The sequence below is a fragment of the Hemiscyllium ocellatum genome, chromosome 9, assembly GCF_020745735.1.
Source record: "Hemiscyllium ocellatum isolate sHemOce1 chromosome 9, sHemOce1.pat.X.cur, whole genome shotgun sequence".
Lineage (NCBI taxonomy): Eukaryota > Metazoa > Chordata > Chondrichthyes > Orectolobiformes > Hemiscylliidae > Hemiscyllium > Hemiscyllium ocellatum.
Window position 1 is genome coordinate 51,640,783 of NC_083409.1, and position 25,558 is coordinate 51,666,340.

The window sequence follows — 25,558 nt, forward strand, 5'->3', positions numbered from 1 at the left end:
TACCTGAATAATGCAGAAAATACATCTGTCCTTGGAAAAATTGAGGAATGGCATAAAATGAGAGAGACAGTTGGAGTCTTCCAACACTCCACTGGAGGTGTCCTACATCTATTTGTAACCTCCTGCAGCACTATAAGATCTCCACTCCTCCAAAGTTAAAAATCACACAACACCAGGTTATAGTCCAACAGGTTTAATTGGAAGCATACTAGCTTTCGGAGTGGCGCTCCTTCATCAGGTGATGAAGGAGCTGCGCTCCGAAAGCTAATGTGCTTCCAATTAAACATGTTGGACTATAACCTGGTGTTGTGTGATTTTTAACTTTGTACACCCCAGTTCAACACCAGCATCTCCAAATCACATCCACTCCTCTAAGTCTGGCTTTTTGTGCATTTCCAACTTTAATCACTGGCAGCTTGGATATTAAGTCTCTCCAGTGCTTTGTCCTTCTTTAAGGAACTCAGTGTTTAATTCTATTCCTGTGAAGCATCTTGAAAGAATTTACTGCATTAAATTTTCTTTATAAATGCAAGTTGTTATTTAATGGAATTTAAGTACAGAGGTAAATTAAGTTTTGTTACAAATATGTTTCATCTTACAAAACCTCAGCAGGTAATGAAATACTCGGTACTAGAAATGTATGTAGTGGAGATTTAACCAAATTTCTCAAGTGTAACAGTTTATTTACTGACATTTGGCCTCAAGCAATATATTTTATGATTCATATTTAATCCTTGGAACATTTTGTGATTTTTGACATTAACCCCCAAATAAGACCTTAGTTCACTTACCTTTGAGTAACACTCCTAAAATAAAGGCCAGTTCCAAAGGAATTAAGTTTGTTTCAAAATCCAGCAGACATATAAAAACTTCACAGAGTAGGAAGTCTGTAGAAAGTTGCTGCTCTTATATCCCTTCAACTAAGACAATTAATTAAATTTAAACCCAGAGAATGAATAAGGTAAATGGGAGTCAAATCAAATGGAAAACTTAGTTTGTGAGGCCAGAAGGTTAAGAAGACAGTGGGCATAAGAGGTTATCTGCTAATTACCTGTCCAGGAGGATGTGAAAAATTGTAAATATGGATTATGTGGAATAACTTGTTGAAAGGAAGACAAGAAAGGCCTTTATAATGTCTGTTACCTCGTCTGAAAGATCCATTTAAACTTGGTGCTTTTCCATTATAAAATGGACAAAAATCAAATATAGTTCACTCTCAGTTATGAGCTCTCAAAACATGAATCTCACATATACTGTGATTTTACTGAAACTGTCTGCAAGGTGGATGTTCCCAGTCAGTGCATCATTGTAAAGTTCACATGACCATGCCATATTACCAGGCATATTGGTATAGTAATACATTTTGTTCCAAATATTCCCCTTTCATGTAAAAAAATTGTGTATGTTTACAAAATTATGAGGGGCATGGATAGGGTAAATAGGCAAAGTCTTTTCCCTGGGGTCAGGGAGTCCAGAACTAGAGGGTATAGGTTTAGGGTGAGAGGGGAAAGATGTAAGAGACCTACGAGGCAACCTTTTCACACAGAGGGTGGTACGTGTATGGAATGAGCTGCCAGAGGAAGTGGTGGAGGCTGGGACAATTGCAACATTTAAGAGGCATTTGGATGGGTATATGAATAGGAAGTGTTTGGAGGGAATTGGGCTGGGTGCTGGCAGATGGGACTAGATTGGGTTGGGATATCTGGTCAGCATGGACAAGTTGGACCAAAGGGTCTGTTTCCATGCTGTATATCTCTGTGACTCTATAACTTACATTGAGAATTAATCAAGTTACACAGTATGTATATAACTATTCTCATTCAACTTTGTGTAAATATCGTATAACCTTTTAATTATACTGATCTCTTATGTATATGTGTGTGCACATTATCGTTAGCTATTCATCTGATTAATGTTCCTTTCCTCGGGAATGTAGTTTGTTGTTACCTTTTTGTTTTTTTCCATTTCCTTCCTTGGAATACTGTGGACCACTGGGATTGATGGTTGTTCTGTGGCTTGTGCACATGCTGTAATTGCCCCCTCCAGTTGAGAAACAGCTTCTCCTGTCTGTGACTATGGTTGTGAAAGTATGTTATTCACTTCTACCACATATAATTGAGGTGACAACTGTTGTATGGGAGATCCTGAGTGTTGCACTTAGGCTGACTCTTTTTGAGAACATCCAAGTTTTGCACGCTGACTGTTTCTCCAGTGATGAATTCTGCCATTTCGCTTTGATTCTGCTATTCATGCCTGTCAGTGATTCTAGCTTGGAAATGATGTCAGTCGTTGTACTGGGCTCCTTTCCATGCCTTCAACAGCTGTTTCTCCATTCCAGGATTTCATTGCATACATCTGTGCTTTGCTATATTTGTTGTTTTTTTTTATTATTCTTTTGGCAAATGTCACAGTCACTTCAGCCTTTCCCAATCCATCATGAAGTACCTGAATTCTTCACTTACGAACTGAGAGTCATTTTCATTGATCACATTGTTGGGAATTCCGTAATTGTGCCTTCATCATTGTGTCTCACCGGTAGTGGTTCAAGTCAGCTATTCCACCTTCCAGTCATCAGAATTGTAGTCATCAGTGACAAGATAATCAGTTCCTGTGGGAGTGAAGAGGTCCACTCCTACCTTCATCCTGTCTGTCTGGATGTTATATGTCATCACTGGTTCTCTAACTTGCTTAACTTGGTTCTCATTACAAGCATTGCACTGGATGATGTACTCCTTGATCTCATTGCTCATGTTTGGCCAGTAGATCCCATCTCTTTCTTACTCAGACTTGACTCAATTCTTGCATGGATGTACTTTAACACTACTCCTCTCAACTCCTTGGGGATAATAACTCTAATTCCTCTGTACAATATGCTTGTCTTGGGCTGTCAGTTCATTTCCACATGTCCAATACTTCTTTTCACACAATTGTGTCCTTGATGGTTTCAGGTCGCCATTTCATCACTACTTCTTGCAACACTTGGATCATTGTATATTGTTGAGCAGTTTACTTGATTTAAGCAAACTACCTGCCTGTTATATTTTCAATGTCTCTGTTGGGTTAATTAATTCTTGTGCATGTTGAGTTGCTGCTTCTCACTGGATTTCAAAGCATCTTTACTTTCTTGAGTCAACACTGCTATTGACAATATGGCAGCAAATTACATCTGTTTCCCTTGATTGTATTGCATGCCTTGATGGTACCTCTGTAATTGGAGCAATATTCTTTGCAAGCAGTTTGGAGCACTTGGTAGTGTCTTGAGGGAATGGTTTTGACAATCTTCCAGTTGGTTTTGACTGCAACTTTAATAAGAACATAAGAAATTGGAGAAGAAGTAGGCCATTTGGCCCCTTGAGCTTGCTCTACCGTTCATAGCTGATATTTTTGTGGACTCAGCTCCAATTACCCATTTTATCTCTTCCAAAGTGATATTGATGAAAATGTCCACAGGCAAAGACAATGGACAAGTACACTTTCTCAATGTGAACAGGTATTATTTGTGTTAACACCCTAGGCACAAATATAACTAGTTCTTCTTGTTACGTTAAGAATCCTCCAAGTCCTTTCTTGTGATGACATGCTGCAAGGTGACTATCATTTCAACACTAGTGCAGCTTTCACAAGTTGTTTGATTTTAGTGAATGCTGCTTCTTGTTCTGTGCTCTAATATCATTACAGGTTCTGATCAGTGAGTTGACATTTTAGATCACACTTCAAAGACAAATTATCCAAGAATTTGGCTAAGTAGTTAATAAATTCAGCATTGCTTTTATATCTGTTAGCTATAACTTTACCTTTTTAGGATTTGGATATCAGAGATTTTCAATTGCAAATTTTCCTTGTTCACCTTCAGATGATTTCTGTCCAACACTCACACTAGATTGTGATCATAGTCAACAATGGCTTCTTCTGTTGTGTCTCCACATCCATAGACAAGAAAATCACCCACTATAGTTTCTACTCCCAGGAAGATCACGATTTATCTCGTGTTGGCTGCATTTGTATTTCTCTGGTGTCTTGGAAATATCAAACGACTATCTGTACCTCGTGTAAGGCATCCAGAATGTAATTAGAAAACTATTGCTTTCATCCATTAACATCCTTCATATCAAGTGTAATGAGGATTATGTTTACAAGTTGTTGCAAAATTCCATTAATGTTTGGCTTGCAGTAGTGAGGTTTCTTCAGTTCTTTAATTAGACCCTTTGGACTAATACAAAATCTTGATTTTCCAGGTTGTTTCACAGCTACCACGCTGCTAATCCATTCTATTGGATTCATCACTTGCTTGATTAGTCCGTACTCCTCTGCCTGTCTTCTAGGCTGAGCTTGAAGGAAACTGGAACCTCCCTCGTCATATGCTAATATCCTAAACCTGTAAACACATCAGGCAGAATTTTACAATTTTATAGCCAAGTGCAAGTGCATTGAGCTTGTTGCAGGGATTCTAACCATGAGGCTGAGTAAATTTCCATGCCAAATCTTAGCAAACCTGCCATTTCCAACCCTATGGCAGGAGGAGTGTTGGCAGCTGTCATACTTAGTATTGGGGATTTGGGAGAGATGGCTGAAAAAAGGAAATTGATGCTGAAGCTCCATGTTGGACATGATGGTGTATACATGGGTCATCCTCTTCCCCTAAGACCAGTAATTGAGGCAGTGATACCAGACAATGCTAGCTTGGTTAGAGGTCACCACCTCTGGTGGTAACATTAAAAGCTGTATGAAGGAGTGCACAGCATTGTATAAAGGAAGTTAATGAAATGCTCCACTCCACTAGCATAAGGGCATCATCTTCTCTCCCTTACCTCACGCGTATCAAACCTCTGGTCAAGTAGAAGGAGTTAAGACAGGGGTTGTACAATCTGCCATTCGACTCCTCACCTCTTAAGTGCTTAATATTGGAGACTGCTCTTGCATTACTGTGCCAGCATTCTGTGAGAAAAGGCCATCCCCCTTGACTTGAGTCAGGCCCACTGACCTTTTGCTTTGTATCGGGGTTAAGTGATATGGCAGAACAGTAATAACATGAACACAGTATCTCTGGGTGAAGGGACAAAGCACAAAAAGGCTCAGCAAGGATGCTGTCACCACCAAGCTAAGCTTGGTGGGTAAATACTCTGATACTGATATGTTGTATCTGCCACACAGTGTGTTTAAGTTCTTATATTCAGCAAAAGAACTGTGAGCCGACTCTTATAAAAAATAATATTCCTTTATTGAACATAATTAATATTAGAATAATAAGTTATGTTATAACCTATCTTATGCGAGACTTTGTATGATCATATACCACCACACTAGAACTTGGTCTGGCTCCATGTGGTGGTGTTGTCGTCTTCTTCTGATGGTCTTGGAGATGTAATTCGAGAATAACCACCAAAAGAGAAGACCACACTGAGTAGGGTTTTGAGGCAATTCTTATCCTTGTCAGTCCTCTCCTTTTGAGAGGATCTTGAGGATCTGCCAATGGATTGAGCAGGTTCAATTACCCTTTATCAGTCAGATCCAACCAGGTGTTGGGACATTGATGGCAGGGTGGCCCTTAGGTGCCCATTATGGTAGGTGCTCGGTGCACATAGCTTCCTCCAAATCAGGGTGTGAGGCGCCTCCCTGTCTAGCAAGTGACTTGATGCTCCTGATTGTCCTGACGGTGACATTCCATTGTCCCATTCACATCCAAATTCAGGTGGGTATTGCAGGTTCTGCTGCCGTCAAGTTTGTTTACAAACCATCTGTGGAAGCTGTAGCCTGTCTGGATTCTGCAACATGTGGATTAGCACAGTCACTTTGGTCAAGGCTGCGTTCTATTTCTCAGCATGCTCTAATCGTTATCCATCTTTTGTAACTCCATAGTAAGTGAATTCCTTTCCATCATAAATTCATTATTTTGGGTGGCCCACCTGTCCACAGAGTGAAGAGTCTGGAGCTGCAGTCTGGTCTGGTCTATGAGCTGGGTCCATATCCTGAGCGCAGTGACCTTGCAGCAACGTCACACCTGTTGCCCATTTATTCCAATGTTAAGCCTTGAAGTACAGAAGCATTCTGTAAGTGGACTGGAAATGTAGTAATCATGTTTTTTCAAGGCTGGAAAATATGAGATACCAAAGTCTATAGAGGTGAGGTGTGTATGACTGATGCTCATGGAGTGTGTCCCAAGACTTTGGTGCTCGGTGTCCAACATGCAGTCATTGGACCATGCAGTGAATTCAGCCTGCCACACAGCTGCTCAAGTTTCCATGTTGGATTTTCACAATGAATAGAATTTTGGGAGTGTGGTAAGATTGCAACCAGAATATTAATGAAGTATTTTGAGCCATCAACAAGAGTTAACCAATGTCAATCGGCAACATGCAGCACCCAGCGAGAATCTCACCACACTACTTGTGAAATGAATAAAAGATGGAGCGAAATAGTCTCCATTACAAGATACACCTTGCTGGACTTCTCACCCAATTCTGCCTCTTCTCTCACTTCAGACCATGTCACCCAATCCTCTGAGATTGCATCCATAATTTCACTTTTCCAGCAATGCTTCTATCATCAATAGTTTAATGTGCTGTAATTTCGTATGTTGAGCATTACCAGTTCAAGCTGTAGACTTGCTCCAACTGAAATGATTGGCTTTTGCTTGCTGCCTATGATCTGGAGCTCCTGGTCTTTTTTTATGACCGGTGCATTGGATTCTGATTAATCTGTCCTCTCGATACAAGTATGGTGCCATCATATAGCCTCAACCTTACTTTCAAGGGCTTCATTTTTCAATCGCCATGTTGAGTTCCATTGTACAAGGTTGTGATGTTACATGACACATTGGTGTTAATCTGACATTGACTTGATGTTTTCTTTCTGCAGTCATCATTCCAATAGTCACAAACCATTCACCTCATACTAACCTGATTGAACCAACCTTGCGGGCGGCACAGTGGCACAGTGGTTAGCACTGCTGCCTCACAGCGCCTGTAGACCTGGGTTCAATTCCCGACTCAGGCGACTGACTGTGTGGAGTTTGCACGTTCTCCCCGTGTCTGCGTGGGTTTCCTCCGGGTGCTCCGGTTTCCTCCCACAGTCCAAAGATGTGCGGGTCAGGTGAATTGGCCATGCTAAATTGCCCGTAGTGTTAGGTAAGGGGTAAAATGTAGGGGTACGGGTGGGTTGCGCTTCGGCGGGTCGGTGTGGACTTGTTAAAGAAAAAGGGTGGCACGGTGGCACAGTGGTTAGCACTGCTGCCTCACAGCGCCTGTAGACCTGGGTTCAATTCCCGACTCAGGCGACTGACTGTGTGGAGTTTGCACGTTCTCCCCGTGTCTGCGTGGGTTTCCTCCGGGTGCTCCGGTTTCCTCCCACAGTCCAAAGATGTGCGGGTCAGGTGAATTGGCCATGCTAAATTGCCCGTAGTGTTAGGTAAGGGGTAAATGTAGGGGCACGGGTGGGTTGCGCTTCGGCGGGTTGGTGTGGACTTGTTGGGCCGAAGGGCCTGTTTCCACACTGTAAGTCTAATCTAATCTAAAAAAAAAACCTGCTACATGATGTAGAGTGTTTTGTCAAAATTTTCAGCTGACTCTCTGTGGTGGCTATTTACACATGTTTTCTGTGCTTTCATCTAGTCAAACACTTGTGATCAGGCTTCTTTAAGTGAAAATATGCTTTCTACACACTGACATGTCGTTTTTTCCTTTCGTTGTGTCCCCAGCAGTATATGATTGTCCACGATCATGAAAAGATTTTTCAGTTCTGCTTCAAATCAGTTTCATTACAACCAGTACTAGGAAAGGGAAAGGTATTTGCAGCCATTGTCTTGCCAATTGTTTCAGCTGTGGCTTGTTTCTTTGTTGTGCTTCAATTTCTTTCAGTTATTTGAAGCATCCTTCATAGCTCTGAATGTTCTTGTGTTCGCTCATCTTATGAGCCCTCAAGACAACATTCAGGCTTATACTGGGACTTTTTTGAAATTGGCTGCAAGATGGATGTCCTCGGTAAGTGCCATATGGTATAGGTAATATGACTACAGCAAACTGGGAAGCACATTGGTACAATATTGCATTTTATCCCAAATATACTCTACCCAGAGCATGATTGCATGCTCTTTAAAATATATTTATGGGGTGTGAAAAGTAGGTATGAAAGTAGGTGAAATAATTTGAATTTTGTCTATAAAAAGACTTTTACACATTCACTTGCAATTTACAAACTGAAGCAACTTAACAATTTACAGTTGATCTTGTTTTGACTGTATTTGGACCATCTGCAAACATGAACAAATATGGTAGCAGCCTAGAATTTGCTGCAGTAGAGAAAGCCACACCATGACCCGTTCATTATATTCTTTCCTCTCTCTCCAGCTCAAAGCTGTTTGTACCACAAATTGCTGGAGTTTCACTATACTGGCAGTGTATCGCTTCCTTGCCAAAAGTTATTATTCTTTTCCATTTTAAAAGCAGCATCAATGTTAGATCTGCTGTTACCTCCCCAGCAAATTCATGTCTAACTCCGATCTCAAAGATGTTCCCATCTCAGGATATAACATATCAAAATACATAGAATGAATGAATGCCGAACAAAGGATGTAGGGATCACTTATGGGAGTGTCCTGTATCACTAAACCCCAGAAAATATCTAAGACGACTTTAAGTTTTTTTGTATAATTCCATTAAAAAGAAAATTAGCTATGAAAAATATTAGATTTGGTAAGTCTTTTCAAGGAAAAATACCAGATAATTTAATATCTTCGCATAAAATTTTGTATGAACCACAGCTCAGAATTAGGTCATTCCTGATCTAGATCTGGTCAAGTTGGTGTTTATATTCCACACGAGCTTCATCCCATTATATGTTACTTCTTCCCTGTTATTGCCCTCCCTTTAACTGCACTGACGCTTCAACCACCTCATGCGCCAGTGAGTTCTTCTGAACCATTATCCATGAGAATTTCCATTATTTGTCTTTGCAGAACCTCCAAGCATTGAAGATGGAGGCCTAACTCTAAATGAAACAGTGATTGTTAGGAATCCAGTAGAATTGAAATGCAAAGCATCAGGAAATCCAATACCAGGTAGGCCTGAAGAACTCTTTGCAGCTATTTGCTGAGTACCTTTTGGTGAATGGAATGAATGGTATATGATTTAATTGTTGTGTTCATATCTTACTGCATGCCTTTATTTTAATATTTGCTTGATGGGAAAATAGATAATTTCTAAGGAAGGTCTTTTTGATTTTTTTTTATTTGTTCACAAGATTTGGGTGCCACTGGCTAGGCTGCCATATAGTAGTTATTCCTAATCACCCAGAAAGTAGTTAAGAGTAATTATATTACCTTGAATCTAGAATAGGGATGGTAGGGTTCCTTCCCACATTAATGATCAATACCATTTCATGAAAATTGCTGTCCATCACTATGAGGCTACTTATTCTTATTCCACAATTTTGTTGAATTCAAATTTCACTAACTCCTATGGTAGGATTTGAACCCATGTCCATAGAAGATTATCCTGGGGTCCTGGATAACTGTCCAGTGACTATGCCACCACCTTCCCACATATGTAATTTAGCTTTGGACTTCCCTCTCCAAAAAAAATTATGACAAATAAATGCAAACTTTACTGTGTGCCATGCTCATTATTTAACAGGGATGATCTCAAGCTTAGTGCGTGTGTATAGAGGATTTTTTTCAGGTTGCTATTTGTGCCACCATTGTAAATGCACACAAAATAATTTACTTGTGCGATATCCCAGCTGATGAATAGGTCACGGTCAGTCTTGGTGGATGCTTAGTTAAAGGGTCCGACCAATACTGGTCTCTTTGACTTAGAAATGATTTGCCAATGAGCACCATTGTCCATAGAAATGCATCCCAGCACCTTCAGAAGAGGAGGGTTAAGGGGGAGAAAATTGAGGTTGATGGGAATACAGATTAGCAAAGTTGGTTGATGAATTAAGCACCACACATGGAGGTAGTTAAGGTAGCTGAATAGTAGGGAGCTTAAATATAGAATGTGAAAGGTATATAGTTAATTGGCATATATGATGTGATGATGAAAGGCTTATGCCCGAAACATTGACTCTCCTACTCCTCGGATGCTGCCTGATCTGCTGTGCTTTATCCAGCGCCACACTTTTCAACTCTGACTCTCCAGCATCTATAGCCCTCACTTTCTCCATACATGATGTGAAAGAAATTACTAAGAATGAGTAAAACTGGAAGAAGGAGTTTTATACCTTGTCAGAACTTTATAGTTTGGTAGTCCTACACCATTTGGAAATTTGGGGATAACCCTGCCTCAGCAGGTTCTGGAAGACCCAACTGCATTTTTGATGCAGCAGATATTTAACTGCCAGTAGTTTAGAGTCATACCATTTTAAGCAATTGTATTGAACCCCAAGGCCTACTGGCCTATCAGATGGCTGACAGCTCTTCAGTCACCAGGAGCACTTTTGTGGTTACTCCCAGGCTTCGATGACCTCATGCTGTGATGTAGCCACAATTGATGAAGGCTGGAAATTGAGCTCAACAAAACTCCTCGTTTAAGCCCCATAAAGAAGACTATTGTTTGAGGACAGAGGAGTTCTTTCCAATGAGGGCCCTGGCCACACAGTATCAGAGAGAAAGGTCCCTCCACTGAACCGCTGAGGTCAGAATATACCAGACCATCTCACCACATGGCTGTGCCCATCTACCACTGGTAAAACGCAAGAAGCATTGGACAGAGCCCTGAAATGTGCAGAATTGGCTACTTAACTGCCTCAACTGTCCTGGGGAGCCAGAGGGCCAACTATCAATTTCCCCTCTGGTGTTAAAATTCCAGCAGTGATGGGAAGGTGATATGCATATCACCCTACTGCAAGCCCACCAGACTTTTGCCATCCACTTTGCAACATAATCCTATGGAGACACAAAAAATCCCGTGAATGGAAATTTTGTTCCATCCTTTTGAGATATTGAATCAGTTATGATTTTAGGCTGTAAAGTAACAGAGTTAATTCTAAAAATGTCTTTATTTTTCTGAATACTAGCTGTGACTTGGTACAAAGACAATCAGCCAATCAGCACAAGCATGGCAGCTTCCATACGGAATCGGGGTCAGCTTCTGCAGATTGCCAGTGCTCAAGTAGCAGACAGGGGCATGTACAAATGTGCAGCTGTCAACTTAGCAGGTTCTGCTGAGATATTCTACGATTTGAGGGTTTATGGTGAGTAATGTTGTAAGTTAGACTTCATATATTCATGAAATGAAGCTGCAAATGTAATTGATCTGTGAGTAATAATTGTAATATATCCTTCTGTGTTAAAATATGTAAGATGCATTATACCTATTAACATAGTAAAAACTTTATAACTTGCATATCTTCATAAGTAATGAAGTAAACAGAAGCTTTTCAGTGAAGCAAGAAGCAATTTGAATTTAAATTGTAAATGTTTAAATCCCAATTTTACATTAGATTGAAAAACTGCTCACTGAATACCTCATGTACACATAGAGTTTTAGCATGCTGTAATTTAGTTATTTTACATTGAATTCAAATGGGTAGATTAGAAGTTGGATATTAATTAAGGACAGGACCATTTAATTTTTGTCATGATGATTATGGTAATATCATCAACTAGAGCTGAATAGCCTCTCTCTGCGAAATCAGTTTTGATCATTGTGTAACTAGATTACTAGATTACTTACAGTGTGGAAACAGGCCCTTCGGCCCAACAAGTCCACACCAACCCGCCGAAGCGCAACCCACCCATACCCCTACATTTACTCCTTACCTAACACTACGGGCAATTTAGCATGGCCAATTCACCTGACCCGCACATCTTTGTGACTGTGGGAGGAAACCGGAGAACCTGGAGAAAACCCACGCAGGCACAGGGAGAACGTGCAAACTCCACACAGTCAGTCGCCTGAGTCAGTAATTGAACCCGGATCTCAGGCGCTGTGAGGCAGCAGTGCTAACCACTGTGTCACCATGCCGCCCACTATTTTGAACGTGCCAAGGGTATAATTTTTCTGTCTTTAAAGTTGTACCTGAAAAGTCAAGTACCATATTTCAAAATATTTCAATGCATTTTATATACAGTGATGGTAATTTTGATGCTGGATGCCAATTCAGTATAACACAATCATAATTACTCTCAATTAATTTCAAAAACTTTATCAAAGCAAACAACAGCCATTCAGCACCACAAACCCCAGAAATAAGATAAGTTTTGGGGAATATTATTGAAAGATATCTGCTTGACAATACAAATAAACCAAATAATTCAAAGTGTTTTAAAGTTAATTGCAGTGCATTTGTCAGCAGATTTAGCCAGTTCTCTTACAGCTTTAAACGGTTATTGACCCACTCTGTAATAAGAATAGACAAATTGTACAGATCAACTATGTGCAGCAAAGTTAACTTGTAGAATGTCATAATTAATATGAAACAAATTACATTTCAAAAATTTGAATGTATTTTTGTTTTCACATTGATCATTTTACTTTGTAGTTCCTCCAACAATCATTGGCAGCAATGACATGGTGGCAGTGGTAGTCAATAACCCTGTTAAACTTGAATGTGAGGCCAGCGGCATCCCAGTACCAGGCTTAACGTGGCTGAAAGATGGTAGCCCTGTCTCCAGTTTTTCCGATGCTATTCAGGTACTACTAATTCATTGTTTTAAACTAGTCATTGCCTTGGAGTTTTTCATGACAGTATCAAGCTTAACAGCCAACCTTGTAATGATAGAAACATATTACCTTTATATAGCATCTTCTTGTACTTAAACTACATCAAATTGCTTCTCAGCCAATAAGTTGCTTTTGGAACGTGGTCACACTTGCAGGCAATTGCAATAACCAATTTGCAAAATGCAAGACCACATAAAGAGTAAAAACGATGAATGGTCACTGAATCTACATTTTTTGAAATTGGTAAGGAATGTTATAACTCTGAAAACTCTTCTTTGAAAATGTCTCATGGTACTTTTTTTATAAATGGGCAAACACATCATCAAAGTTGGCATCATCAACAGTATAGCTTTTTCTTAGTGTCCCATCATTGGACTGAACTTTCCTCAGGGCATTGGGGTCACAACATCAAAACCAAGAGTGGGTCCCAAACCTTATCAAGAGGTCAAGTGCATTGGTTACAGAAACTTTACATGAGGTGGCCTCCCAGTTGTCGGCCTCAGTATTTGCCATCCAAATATGTATGGTAATAGATCAGGAATCATGAGGCCCAATAGGCAGTCTCTCACAAAGTAAGGATGGCAGCATCGCCCAAAGAGGTGGGTGCTAATGAAGAACTCAGAGATAGGAGACATCTCAAAGTGAAGGCATTTATGAATGCCTCCTTGTTCATAGGAACAGGAATAGGCCATTCAGCCTGGCCCACCAACCAATCAGACTGTGGCTGACTGAACACTTCAGTTTCTTTTACATACCCATCCTTATGTGCTACCCCATCTTTATGCGAGAGCTGATAGTAAGAAATCTATCAATCGTCACCTACAACATACTCAAAGACTGAGCCTCTATAACCCTCTGTAGGGAATTCCAAAAGTTCACAACCCTCTGATTAGAATAATTTCCTCTTATCTCAGATCTAAGTCGCATCTCCCTTCTTTTTAACCCGATTCCCCAGTTCTAGATTCCCACACCAGAGAAAGCATCTTACCTGCATCTACTCTGTCCATCCTATTTTGTAAGCTTCCAAAGATCACTTCTCATTCTTCAAAACTCTAGAGGATATTAAACCCCATTTGTCCATTCTCTCTTCGTGCGACAGTCCAGCCATCCCGGGAACAAGTCTGGAGGAATGATCCTTCAAGTAAGGGGCCTATAGCCAGTCACTGACCTGTGAGAGCATTATGGCCTCCTGATCCTGCAAAGCAAGTTGCTAGTTCCAGTAGTGGCCCAGACCTGGATGTTTTGACTCTGATCTCCAGCATCTACAGTCTTCTCTCTCTCACAGACTTGGGTATGTTGACTGGAAGCAGGACAACATTGGAGAGCTGAGCATTCCTGATGAAGGGCTTATGCTCGAAACGTCGAATTCTCTATTCCTGAGATGCTGCCTGGCCTGCTGTGCTTTGACCAGCAACACATTTTCAGCTGTGATCTCCAGCATCTGCAGACCTCGTTTTTTACTCGAACATTGGAGAGCTGTCAGTCAGTCACCCAGCCCACCATCTCCATGGAGCTGGGAAAATTCAAACCAAAATAATGTATAGATTGATGTATTTAAGGCCTAGAGCGGAATTTCATCATTCTGACTACAAACAAATGACTAAGGAGCCAAAGAAAATTACTATTATATTCTCCACATTGTTATTGCTGTCAATGTTTTATTATTAGATACTATTTTTTGTAAGAAGTTTCTCAGGTTGTATGTGATTATGGAGTCTCATTCCTTACGTTCGAGTTCCCAATCCCACAGTGTTACTGTTGGAGACTAAATTGCTATAATCAGAGAATTTAATATTTTGCAGCTAGGTTTATTTATCTTGTTGAATGTAATTACTTTTGCTGTTCTTGTAAATTTTTATGGTGGTAGATTTAATTACTTTCTGACTAGACAGATATAAGAGGTCTTAGGATCACAGTTAATCACAGAAGATTTATGAGTTATTGTGCCTGCACCAGCTCTTAAAATGAATATCATTACCTCATGACAATCTTCTGCTTTTTCCCCATCCCCTAGCACATTACTTTTATCCAATTAATTTCCAATGCCCTATTGAATGCTTAATCTCTGTTCAATAGCACCATGGAAGAAGGTATGGTTGGCCTTAACACTTCTGGCCTAGAAAGCACAAAGGGCCACCACGGTTTCCTTCCTGCATGTCAATAATTAATTTTTTGAAGCTGTGATGAGACTAGGTTAAGTTATAATACCCTTAGGATATCCTCTATGGTCAATGTTAAAGGAACTCATCTTTGGCTTCTGCCTAGAAGGACGTAAAATTGATACAAGTTTAAACCCTGAGCCATTATGTTCCTAAATCTCATTACCTCATCCAGGAGACAACCCATTGCAGATCTCAGTTGTGAGAAGACAATAAATTATCTGGCTTCTCTGCTGGAGCAGGCAGGAGGCTACATAATCTTTTTTAGGGGGAAAAGGGCATCAACAGACCAACTGTAAACTGGAGTATTTTGCGAACAGGAGCATATGTGTTCCTCTTGGGAACACCAACAAAACAAAAAGTTTTTTTTCTCCTCACTTTTTCTTACACAGCCACTAAACATCTTTCTAAAGAATGATGGTTAGTTAGGTCACCTAAAATCTGGTATAAATGGTCAACCCATATGCAATTTATCCTCCATCTACTTAAATCTGAAAGTTTTATTTGATTTTTCACCACCATCATTTTGCATTATTCAACAGCCTCCCAACCAATTTCAAGTGGATAAGCTATTCTCTCATTTGCAGACACCCTGATGTTGGTATCACACCGGTCTTAGCCCCAGCAGCCGCAATGAGGTACTCCAATGATTTTAAATCACTGGCCACCCATTTTGCCTTTTAACTGCCTGTGTGGATGGCAGACAAAAGTTGCTTTTGTTCTAACTACTCTCAAAGGGTCACTTAGACATCTTACTTGTAGCATTACTGACATAAGCTTGTGTTTACTGGTGCCTGCTGTTGCAGACAAAATGATGGGTGGTCTGGGAGACTGCAAAGCAGACTAATATCCAACTCCCTAGTTGGTGAGCAGTATGTCAGGAAGTGGCTGATGGGAGGAAACCTTCTTTTGGCAGAAAAGCACTCTGGCTTGTTAAACATCCACTTAAAGCCAATTATCCCTGAGCCCACTGGGATTTAATAGGAATCTCACCAAGTCTCCTGTGCCTTCTGAAAGCCAACAAAGATATCTGTCAGGTTTGCCAGCAACCTATAAGGATTCCTCATTCATAAATTGTTCATGCCCAATTAAAATTATCATAGAATCCCTACAAGCTGCAAACAGGCTATTTGGCACAAGTCCACAACGACTCTCCAAAGAGCCTCCCATCCAGACTCACCCCACCTTCCCTATGATTCTGCATTCCCAATGGCTAATCAACTTAACCAACACATCCCTGGACACCGCTGGCAACTTAGCATGGCCAATCCACCTCACCTGCCCATCTTTGGATTGTGGGAGGAAACTGGAGCTTCCAGAGGGATCTCATGCAGACACTGGGAGAATGTGAACACTCCACACAAACAGTCTCCCAAAACTGGGATCGAATCCGGGTTCCTGGCATTGTGAGACAACAGTGCTAACCACTGAACCACAATCCTTCAGATTAGAAGGATTTCCTGCTAAGAACCACTTACCTCTGCTTACATTTAGCCCCTCTTGTCTGTCTCATCTTGTCAGCAACCCACTGCCATCAACTTCCATTCCATCTTATTTACCTTACTCAAGGGATTCCAGGTGTATTACCAGAAGTGCCCTTTAAACCTAATTGCAGGGTCTGTAATGGAGAACTCCCAGTTTCTGATTGACAACTCTAATAGGGCACTTCAGCTTACATAAGGTCCTGATGAGAGATTTTTTTTTTAATTTTATTGTCACGTCAGGCCTCCCAAAGAGAGAGAGAATACCCACTGGTTCTCCAATCAGACAGGAAGACACCAGTTACCAGCACTGAATCTTACCGAAAGCCAATGAGTGAGGAAGGAATCAATGAAACAAAAATAGTCATAACATCGTGATTTAATTGGTGGACAAGAGCAACAAATTAAGATAAATTCCCATGTAAAAACAGAAAATTGATATAAATGTGTACTTTACAATCTCACAGCTTTAGATAACAGAATTTGTGTGACTTGCAGTCTTAAACATGAAAAATTATCACTGCAAATAGTGTATCTCTTGGCTTCCTGTTATTTCTATTGTCAGCTTTCTCTAACAGCAGTCTATCTACTTGGCTTATTGTCATTCTTTTTTTAGATGCCTGACAGACTGTTCTTTTGAACCTTTTATAGTTCCGAAGGATAGGTGGGTCATTCTATGAACCTAGTCTACATCCTGCCAGTGAACATTTTTAACAAGCTAATTTTTGATCAAATGGGGTCCATAGCTGGCAAACTTCCCACGTAGATAGTGAGCTGGTTACAGTCCATGACTGCAGAGGTGCTTATGTAATGTAACTTTCCCTCATAACGTTCCTCTCACTTAAAAGGGGAAGTGCATTCTTTTGAATTGCCCACTAAATGTAAACCTTGCTTTAGGTATGATATCCATAGAAAGATTGGAGGCATTATTTTGTACATGATCCCCTCTAATGTAACAGTGCAGATCTGTGTGTGTGATGTCAAGAGATTGGGGATGGATGATTCTACATTGGAAAAGAAGATTGCCTCTTCTCCCCTCCTATTTCCACCCACTCCTCCCCAATGAACTACCAGCTCACAGAATAGCTCCCCAAAAGATTCTAATGAAGTCTGAAGCTGAAATGTCTTTGGCTTCCACAAAATCTATTAGAGCAAGTATCTTGGACACACTACTACCAGTTGCAACTTCAAAATGTTCCCAAAGAGGCCAACCACTGCCCACTGCTCATTATCATTATTTGAACTGCATGCAAAGTTTCTGACCAAAATGTTTACTACTTTAATTCTAAAATACAAAGCTTAGAAACAAGGTGCAAAGATACCAGCAGGTTTACATTTAGCATTTCATTATGTAGAAAGTCTTTGCTTTGTTACAATGACTTGTGAACTAAATCCTCTTCTACATGTTCTCTAATGCACTGTTGATATTCTTCCATGCAGGTTCAATCTAGAGGTCGAGTCCTTTCCATCACCAGCGCTCAGATCAGTGATACTGGCAAATATACGTGTGTAGCACTAAATGCTGCAGGAGAACAACAACAGCACATTGATCTCAGAGTTCATGGTAATATTATTACAAATCTTTCCCCTGTTTCTCTAATATTTTTTGCATGTGTTTTCTGGGAGAAAATGTTTAAGCTAATTCAATAATCTGTACACAAGAAAGTAGTACCCAACTGAAAATGTTTCATGCTTTCCAACAATAATGCCATCAGATGATCACAACTGATAGGTAACTATTTCCTGTTAATTTGAGTAGTTCATGTCAGTATGCACCATGTGCATTTTCAGGTGATTAATAAAGCAGTTCTTGATCCTTTTCATTGTATTAACACAAAGTTTGACACTGGGGACTGCATATGGACCTCTAAGGTCAAATAATCAAAACCTTCATCAAAAATGTTTATTTAAAAGTGTCTTAAAGGATGAAAGCAAGGTAAAGAGACAGAGGTAAGTACTTGAAGGTAATGCCACTACTGGTTGTGCAATTATCACACAATTAAGACATGGATGGATTTGTAAATGAGGATGAGAATTTTAATTTTAAAATTTTAAAATCAAAGCATTGCATAATAGGGAATGAATATTGGTTAGCAGGCACGGGCGTTTATACTACAAACCTAAATTCGACCAAAATTCAAATATTCATGTACAGTGTTCTCCTGACATTTGAACATCCAACTTACAAATGCAACTCCATATAAAGGATGTTGTTTTAAATATTCAATATCTGAAAATTTCTGTACTTACGAATGGTCCTTTATAATGTACAGCATTGCATTCTGACTTGCATCCAAATCAACTTATGTAAAGATTTGGGAATCGAATCGATTTGCAACCAGGGACAGTAAATGCAGTTTGTTCAAATGTCTCCTTCAAATCTGATGTCTCTTGTCTCTATCTTGGAATTTCCTCTCCAGAGTTCTTTTTTTCAAAAATTGCTGTCCAACCTGAGGGCTTTGGAATAAATGAGAAAAAACACTCAAGCAGTTATCTAAATCTTCAAGCCATCGAAAGCAAATTATGGCAAGATTACTGGGTGTTCCAATAGGTTATACCATATTAGAGGTGGAATCATCCTGAATTATTGTGAGAACATAGTCACAAAAATAGAAAAAGCTGGAAACGCTCAACATGACATGACCAAACAAATGCAGTAATTTATAGAAGCTTACCTGGGAAGCCCCTACACCAGGTGGTTCAAAAGGACAACCGCCACCACCAATGTAATTAGGGATTGTCAATAAATGCTGGTGCAGCTGTAACGCACAAATCCCACAAACAAATTTTAAAAACTTATATGTGACAGATTGTTGACATGTTATGACCCAGGACTGATGATAACAATTGCTCCTGATGCAAGTCCTTTCAGAGTAGGAACATCTCTTTCAATTGTCTTTCCCAAAGGGGTTGAGAGGCCAATACCATGTGGGTAAAGAGTGCGATGAAAGATTTAGGAAATATCTTCAGAATGAATGTGAAATGTTAGCCATTGGGTTTGCACTGAACAAATTTTAGTTGCAACTATACGATCATAAGTTTCTACTCAGTATGGATAGTAAGTTGTTAACAACTTTACTGGGCCCATCCAAAGTCTCACGAGCACTTAATAGTCAAGAGAACGCAAAGATGGGCAATGTACCTGGCAGATTTTGATTATGACTTTAAATATAGAAGTTCAAAGGTAAATACTAACCTGTGTTGTCAGTCAAGGTTGCCTGAGAACAAATGCAGATCCAATAGTACATGAATCATATTGGCAGTACACCATATTAATGATTTGCTAGGTAGTAGGGAAGAAATTTGTACTCAAACTTGCAAAAGCATATCCTTTCTAAAGCGATGAAATATGCCTTGGATGCCTGGCTAAGCAATTTCTTGGAACAAGTTTTCTTATCCTGTTAGGTCTTCTCAACCTCTCAGGAGACTTGGGGATGGGTGAGTCTTGTTTCATCTCAACTCTAGCCTTTTCCTCCAGATTTCTTAACAACTCTATTTTGCCTTTAAGTTGATTCAGTAATATCAGCGTCTAAACTCTTATGAAGTACGGAAGTCTGTGTAAGAACAATCTAACACTATCTTTTCTTTTCATTGTTGATGGTATGTTGTTAGAAATTAAGTCGGCAAAAAGGAAGAAGACCCAGTACTATAGAAAACAGTGACAATTAACTCATTTTTAAGTTCAAGTGCAAACAGGATTCTGGAAGCGCCATGTAGAGTAGATCTTACCCAGGCTATGTGCAATGTTGAAATGTCAGCCAAGTCACAGCTCTTTCTAAAACATAAACCTTCTTAGACTAATGATGTGCCCGTCAGTATTTTGAGTACTCACCCCATCATTCTTTTTACATTCCAGCTGCAATTCACATGTTACTGCTTATACTGAAACATTTTGTGCAAATGGTGCATTTGATAACATTAAGGATTATGAGCACTTCTACCCCTGGATAGGGAATTTAAGCTTGTTCTTCATTTGCCTGTTTTAAATGTCAACAGGAAATTGGACTTAAGTAGCAAATAAAAAGCAATCCATCCAGTGGTAGCTTAATATTTCAAACTGCGTAGACTGAATGAAGGCATGTGTAAGAATGAATTGAGCAGGCATAAGCATTTGGGACCCTCCTGATTCAAGCTGAATAACAGCTGGACTGTGAAAATTTTTTTTTTGTCAGCTGTTCCTAAACTGAGCCGAAACTCCATTGAACTTGTTTGAACCTGCTCCATATTCCATGGAAGCAATTGGAGGTAAAGACATATAATCTGAGAATATATTTCACGCAGAAAGCCTTTTTAAAGTATGCAGTTTCATACTGTACTTAAAAAGTACAGAATTTACACAGCCCATTTTTCATACATCAATGTTATTCAAACCTTTACATTAATTCAAATAGTGCCATGTAACATCAATCTACTTGTATCCTACAAAACTCTTAACACTGGAAATAACAGAGTAGAACTGATGGGGTTGTTTTGGAGAACTTCGTATGAATAAACCAAGTTTGCCATTGGGAAAATAAATATCTTGGGTATTTTGTATGAGCCTGTTTGAGATAAAGCTAACCAGTTTGCCAAACTAATGAATGGGAAGGAGGGAGGCAGTTGAATGTCCATAATTGAATCCTTGATCTCAGCTGATTGAAATCAGTTCATACCATAAAAATGTAGTATCGGAGATGTCTCAGAGACTTGGTGACTCAATATAGATGTAATATATATTGAAGATATTCAGATCTCCAGCATCTGCAGTTCTTTGTTTTATGTTATGTACATGCCCCCTTGTTGCCCCTGATATCAGACTGACCTGTTTAAATCATCCACTTTATGTCATGTGGTTATGATCTAATGTGTGCTGCTGCCTGCTAATATGTTAATTGAACAATTGAAATATAATTTTTGTTTGAAATGGTGTATAACAAAATAGCAGATTTAAGCTATTTGGTTCCCTGAGCCTTTTCCATCATTTAACTAGATCATGGTTGTCATCTTTTATGTCAATGCTATTTTCCTGTGCTGTTTCCATATCCTTGTTATCTAGTTACCTACCAATGTCAATCTTAAACATAGCTGAATAATGCCTGATCCTCCATAGCCCTATTTGGGGAGAGAATTCCAAAGATTCCCTCTTCTTATTCTAAACTGGCTGCTCCTTATTCTGAGACTGTCAGTTGAGTCTAGACCCCAGAAGGGGGAACACCCTTCCTGCATTTACCCTGTTGAACCCCTCAAAGTACTATTTATAATTTGGTGAAGTTAGAGCTAAACAGACACATTTTAGATTAGATTAGATTCCTTACAGCGTGGAAACAGGCCCTTCGGCCCAGCAAGTCCACACTGACCCTCCGAAGAGTAACCCACCTAGACCCATTTCCCTCTGACTAATGCACCTAACACTATGGGCAATTTAGCATGGCCAATTCACCCTCACCTGCACATCTTTGGACTGTGGGAGGAAACCGTAGCACCTGGAGGAAACCCACGCAGACCCGGGGAGGATGTGCAAACTCCACACAGACAGTTGCCCGAGGTTGGAATCGAACCTAGGACCCTGGTGCTGTGAGACAGCAATGCTAACCACTGTGCCATGCCCTATTTATGACAGCCAGTTTCATTTTAAAATGTTTGCTCTCATTTGCAGTACGATTTTACTCTAAAAAGAAAATAATTTAGACAAAGACTTTGATCTTTTTATAATCTGGCAAATGTTTTGTGAAAAATATTTCACTGCTTCAACTCGTACTTAAGGCACCGTGTAAAGTTTGGTGATGCTTTTGCTATTCTGATTGAATATTTCAGGCCTCAAAGGGTGAAGGTCTTTGGGATTACTAATAAACATGACTGGCCATTGTCATTGTATATATATTTTGAAATCTAAAGAAAAGTTATTTTTCACACAGCTGTAGTTTAGATGTCTAGCAAGCACATTCAGTGCAACCAGAGATTGCTTGTTCAGTTCTGCATAATACTGAGCAGAACATGCACCAACTCAGTATTGATTAATGTGGCCAACAGCATTGCCAGCTGTTAGAACTCTTGAGTCAATAGCTCTCTTTATTTTTGCTAACAAGTCCAGAACTCTGTTATCTCTTGAGTCTTCTAATACTTTGTTTTATTTCATTTTAAGTTGCTGGCAGTGCACGAAAAAGCATTAATTTACTTTAGGAAGTATTTTCTTACCAAAACCTGGAACGTGTTCCACGGATTTATTTGCAGTTTCTTTTAACATCTCTCGGTTGAATCCATTGTTTGAATGCTTTAAGAATGTTTTGAACCTTCACTATGAAAAGATAATCTAATCAATAGACTGAATATTGTCACCTAATCAATGCTAGGCTGTAGCAATTGTGACAGTTGTTAATATAACTGCAGGATCAATTACTATTGCAGTTCCATTTTAATTTTTCATGTTAGTTTCATGAAAGACTGCCCAAACCATGAAATGATAAAACACATAGCACTGAAAGTGAGAAGGAATTGCCTACATCGGCAGATCCTACTCAAATCATCCTTTTGGATCTTTGATTACGGACATTCACCAGCACCAGTTGTGGAGGAAACTACAATTTTGGTCACAATGATTGGCAGGCTGAATGGCTTCCTTTGTGCCAGAAGTGCTCTGTCATTCTGTTCTGATAATTATTAACCTCAGATATGTGAAAACATGGGGAAAAACGTGAGGAAAAACAAAAATGAAGATTAACAGGAAGGATGTTGACTTTGAAAACATATTTGTAAACTATCAATGCAAAACTTGAATTGGTCTTTAATATGAATCTAAAACCATACTAGCTCGAGCATTTCTTGGAGAGTGTGGGTGATTTATAGAAGTGAACAGCCCCTTCAATTTGTTTCCATTGACAAGCAGTCACAGTGATTTAAAGAGGCTGACTTATATATGGCCTTCTTTCAGATTGTTGCTTGGCCATTAGGTCTTAGGGAATATTGATTTGAATCACCTTATCTCATATCTATTCTCAACAACAAAAGCTTACATTTATGTAGCAAGTTTGGTTTACTAAATCATTTCAAAGCATTTTGCCTAATGGTCATCAAGTAAAATTTGACGTAGAAAATCATCGACCTTTTAGCTCTGATGATCATTTTATTTGGTGCAACCTACAGCTCAATAACAAGCAACCTGAACCTTAACCAGTGAATTACCGTTTCTCCAAATTATATGAGATAGACTATATATAAGGCTGTTTTTGTGTTTTATCCAATGATTCAAACTAAGTAATTTTAAATTCAGAGAAATTGAATGAATCTAACAAATTCAGCTCTGAAAAGCATCAAGCTCTAATTTTGCACTTGTATAAATGAAGCATATCAGGCAGTGAGGTGAATACTGCTTTCCAGATCTGTAACAATGTTAGGTTTCTCCAAGACTGCTATAAATACTCAGTTATTCCAAAAATGACTATGCATTTTATTTCTATTTAATTCATTTGGTTTTATTTTATTCTTCAAAATGATGCATCTTGAGAAATTCATTCCAATGAAGGTGAGGAGAAACAGCTTTAAAATCTTTGCTAATCAATGATTGTCCTCATGTGACTAATAGGAAACAGACATGCTGTTGGATCCAGAAACAAATGCCACTTTTTCTGGTCTCTCACACCCCACTCAAGTCAATGTTTCTCATGTTTATTTAGTAATGATGTTTTGTATTATATGAAGTAGTATTTGAGGGAGTAAACATTTCTTACTCATGTCATATATGCAAACATGCATAATATAAATCAGAAATATGCTGTTCAGGCCTGTATTCAGAAATGCATCAGCATACAGTACATTGAAGCTGGTTTCTAGAACTGATTCTGATGCCTTTAACTTGGTTTCATTAAGCACAAAATAAATGTGTGCCACTTTATTCAAGACTATACAGCAAGAGTGTGGATGCAATGCAATGAGTAATGTAACTTTTTTTCAGTTCCACCAAATATTATGGGAGAAGAACAAAATGCCTCTGTTATCATCAACCAAGGTATAGTGCTGAAGTGTCAAAGTAATGCAATCCCTCCTCCAACTCTCAGCTGGCTAAAAGATGGAAAACCTCTGCTCAAGAAGCAGGGGCTTACAGTTTCTGATGATGGAAGTACTTTAAAGGTAAGTCATAAGATTAGCATCTACTGCAGACATCCTTTCTAAGCATGTTTTTTCCCTTTTCTGTGTGTATGCTCTTGCAATCATTCTTTGTGGATAGCCTAGTGTTGATTGTAGAATCCTGAATAAACAAAATAGCTAATGGAAAGGTTTCTTTGAAGTGTTGCCATTTTACATTGATAATCCCATTTTCTCTTATTCTGATACCTGCCCCCATTAGGTAGAGACCATTCATTATGCTCATGTGAATGCTGTAACATCAATGACAAAATCAAATCAAGTAGACATAAGAATGCTGTGGCAACTTGGAGAGTGTTAAATGAATTGCAATCCTTGTACGGTACCACGAATGAAACTTACAGGCACCTTAATATTTCTGAATCATACTTGAGCATACTCAGAGAAAAACTGATATTAATGTCAGAAGAGTATCTAAAGTAATTTTTTTTTTAAATAACCAATAATTGTATTTCTGCAGTTGTCATTTTGATTTCATTGATTGTAATCTCATTCCCTTTAACCTAATTATCAGAAATTTTACCTGAAATGGTGAGTAAGAAGATTTGGTCAAAGAATTAGTTAAGAAAATTCATGTAGTAAATATCTTTATACTGAACTCTAGCAATAATATTAAATGTTAGCTACTTCTATTTGCAAGCTGTGGATGGTTTGGTTTGCAAACATTTAGTTTCAAAGTATTAAGATATGATTTATTGTAGTAGAATGTCTAACAATGTTTGTTGCTAATTAGGATTACTCCTGTATATTCAGGTTTTTAGACATGTTTATCATGCTGAGTGAGGAAAAGGACCTCAGGATTCAAGGACCTAAGTGAGCAGTGCAAGCAGTGTGTTTCCTCTTAACCAATCAGATTGAAATAATGTACAATTAAAGGATTGAGAAGGAAATGTACATTAGAGCAGATGAATTCAATGACATGTACAATAGATGCAGGAATAGGCCATTCTGCTCTTTGAGTCAGCACCACCATTCATTATGATCATGGCTGATCATTCTCAATCAGTATCCTGTTCCTGCCTTATCCCCATAACTCTTGATTCCACTATCCTTAAGAGCTCTATCCAACTCTTTCTTGAAAGTATCCAGAGACTTGGCCTCCAAGGCCTTCTGGGGCAGAGCATTCCATATATCCACCACT

General features: G+C 39.2%; 1 protein-coding gene across 1 annotated transcript in view; it reads left to right on the forward strand.

Moving 5' to 3' along the window:
• The window catches only part of hmcn1 (hemicentin 1), a 610,612-nt gene that overhangs the window by 348,618 nt on the left and 236,436 nt on the right, over window positions 1-25,558 (forward strand). Inside the window, exons 37-41 of the mRNA XM_060830300.1 lie at window positions 8,951-9,052; window positions 11,011-11,187; window positions 12,478-12,629; window positions 17,740-17,863; window positions 24,227-24,402. Of these exons, the coding sequence (XP_060686283.1) occupies window positions 8,951-9,052; window positions 11,011-11,187; window positions 12,478-12,629; window positions 17,740-17,863; window positions 24,227-24,402 (731 nt within the window). The remainder of the gene's footprint in view (window positions 1-8,950; window positions 9,053-11,010; window positions 11,188-12,477; window positions 12,630-17,739; window positions 17,864-24,226; window positions 24,403-25,558) is intronic.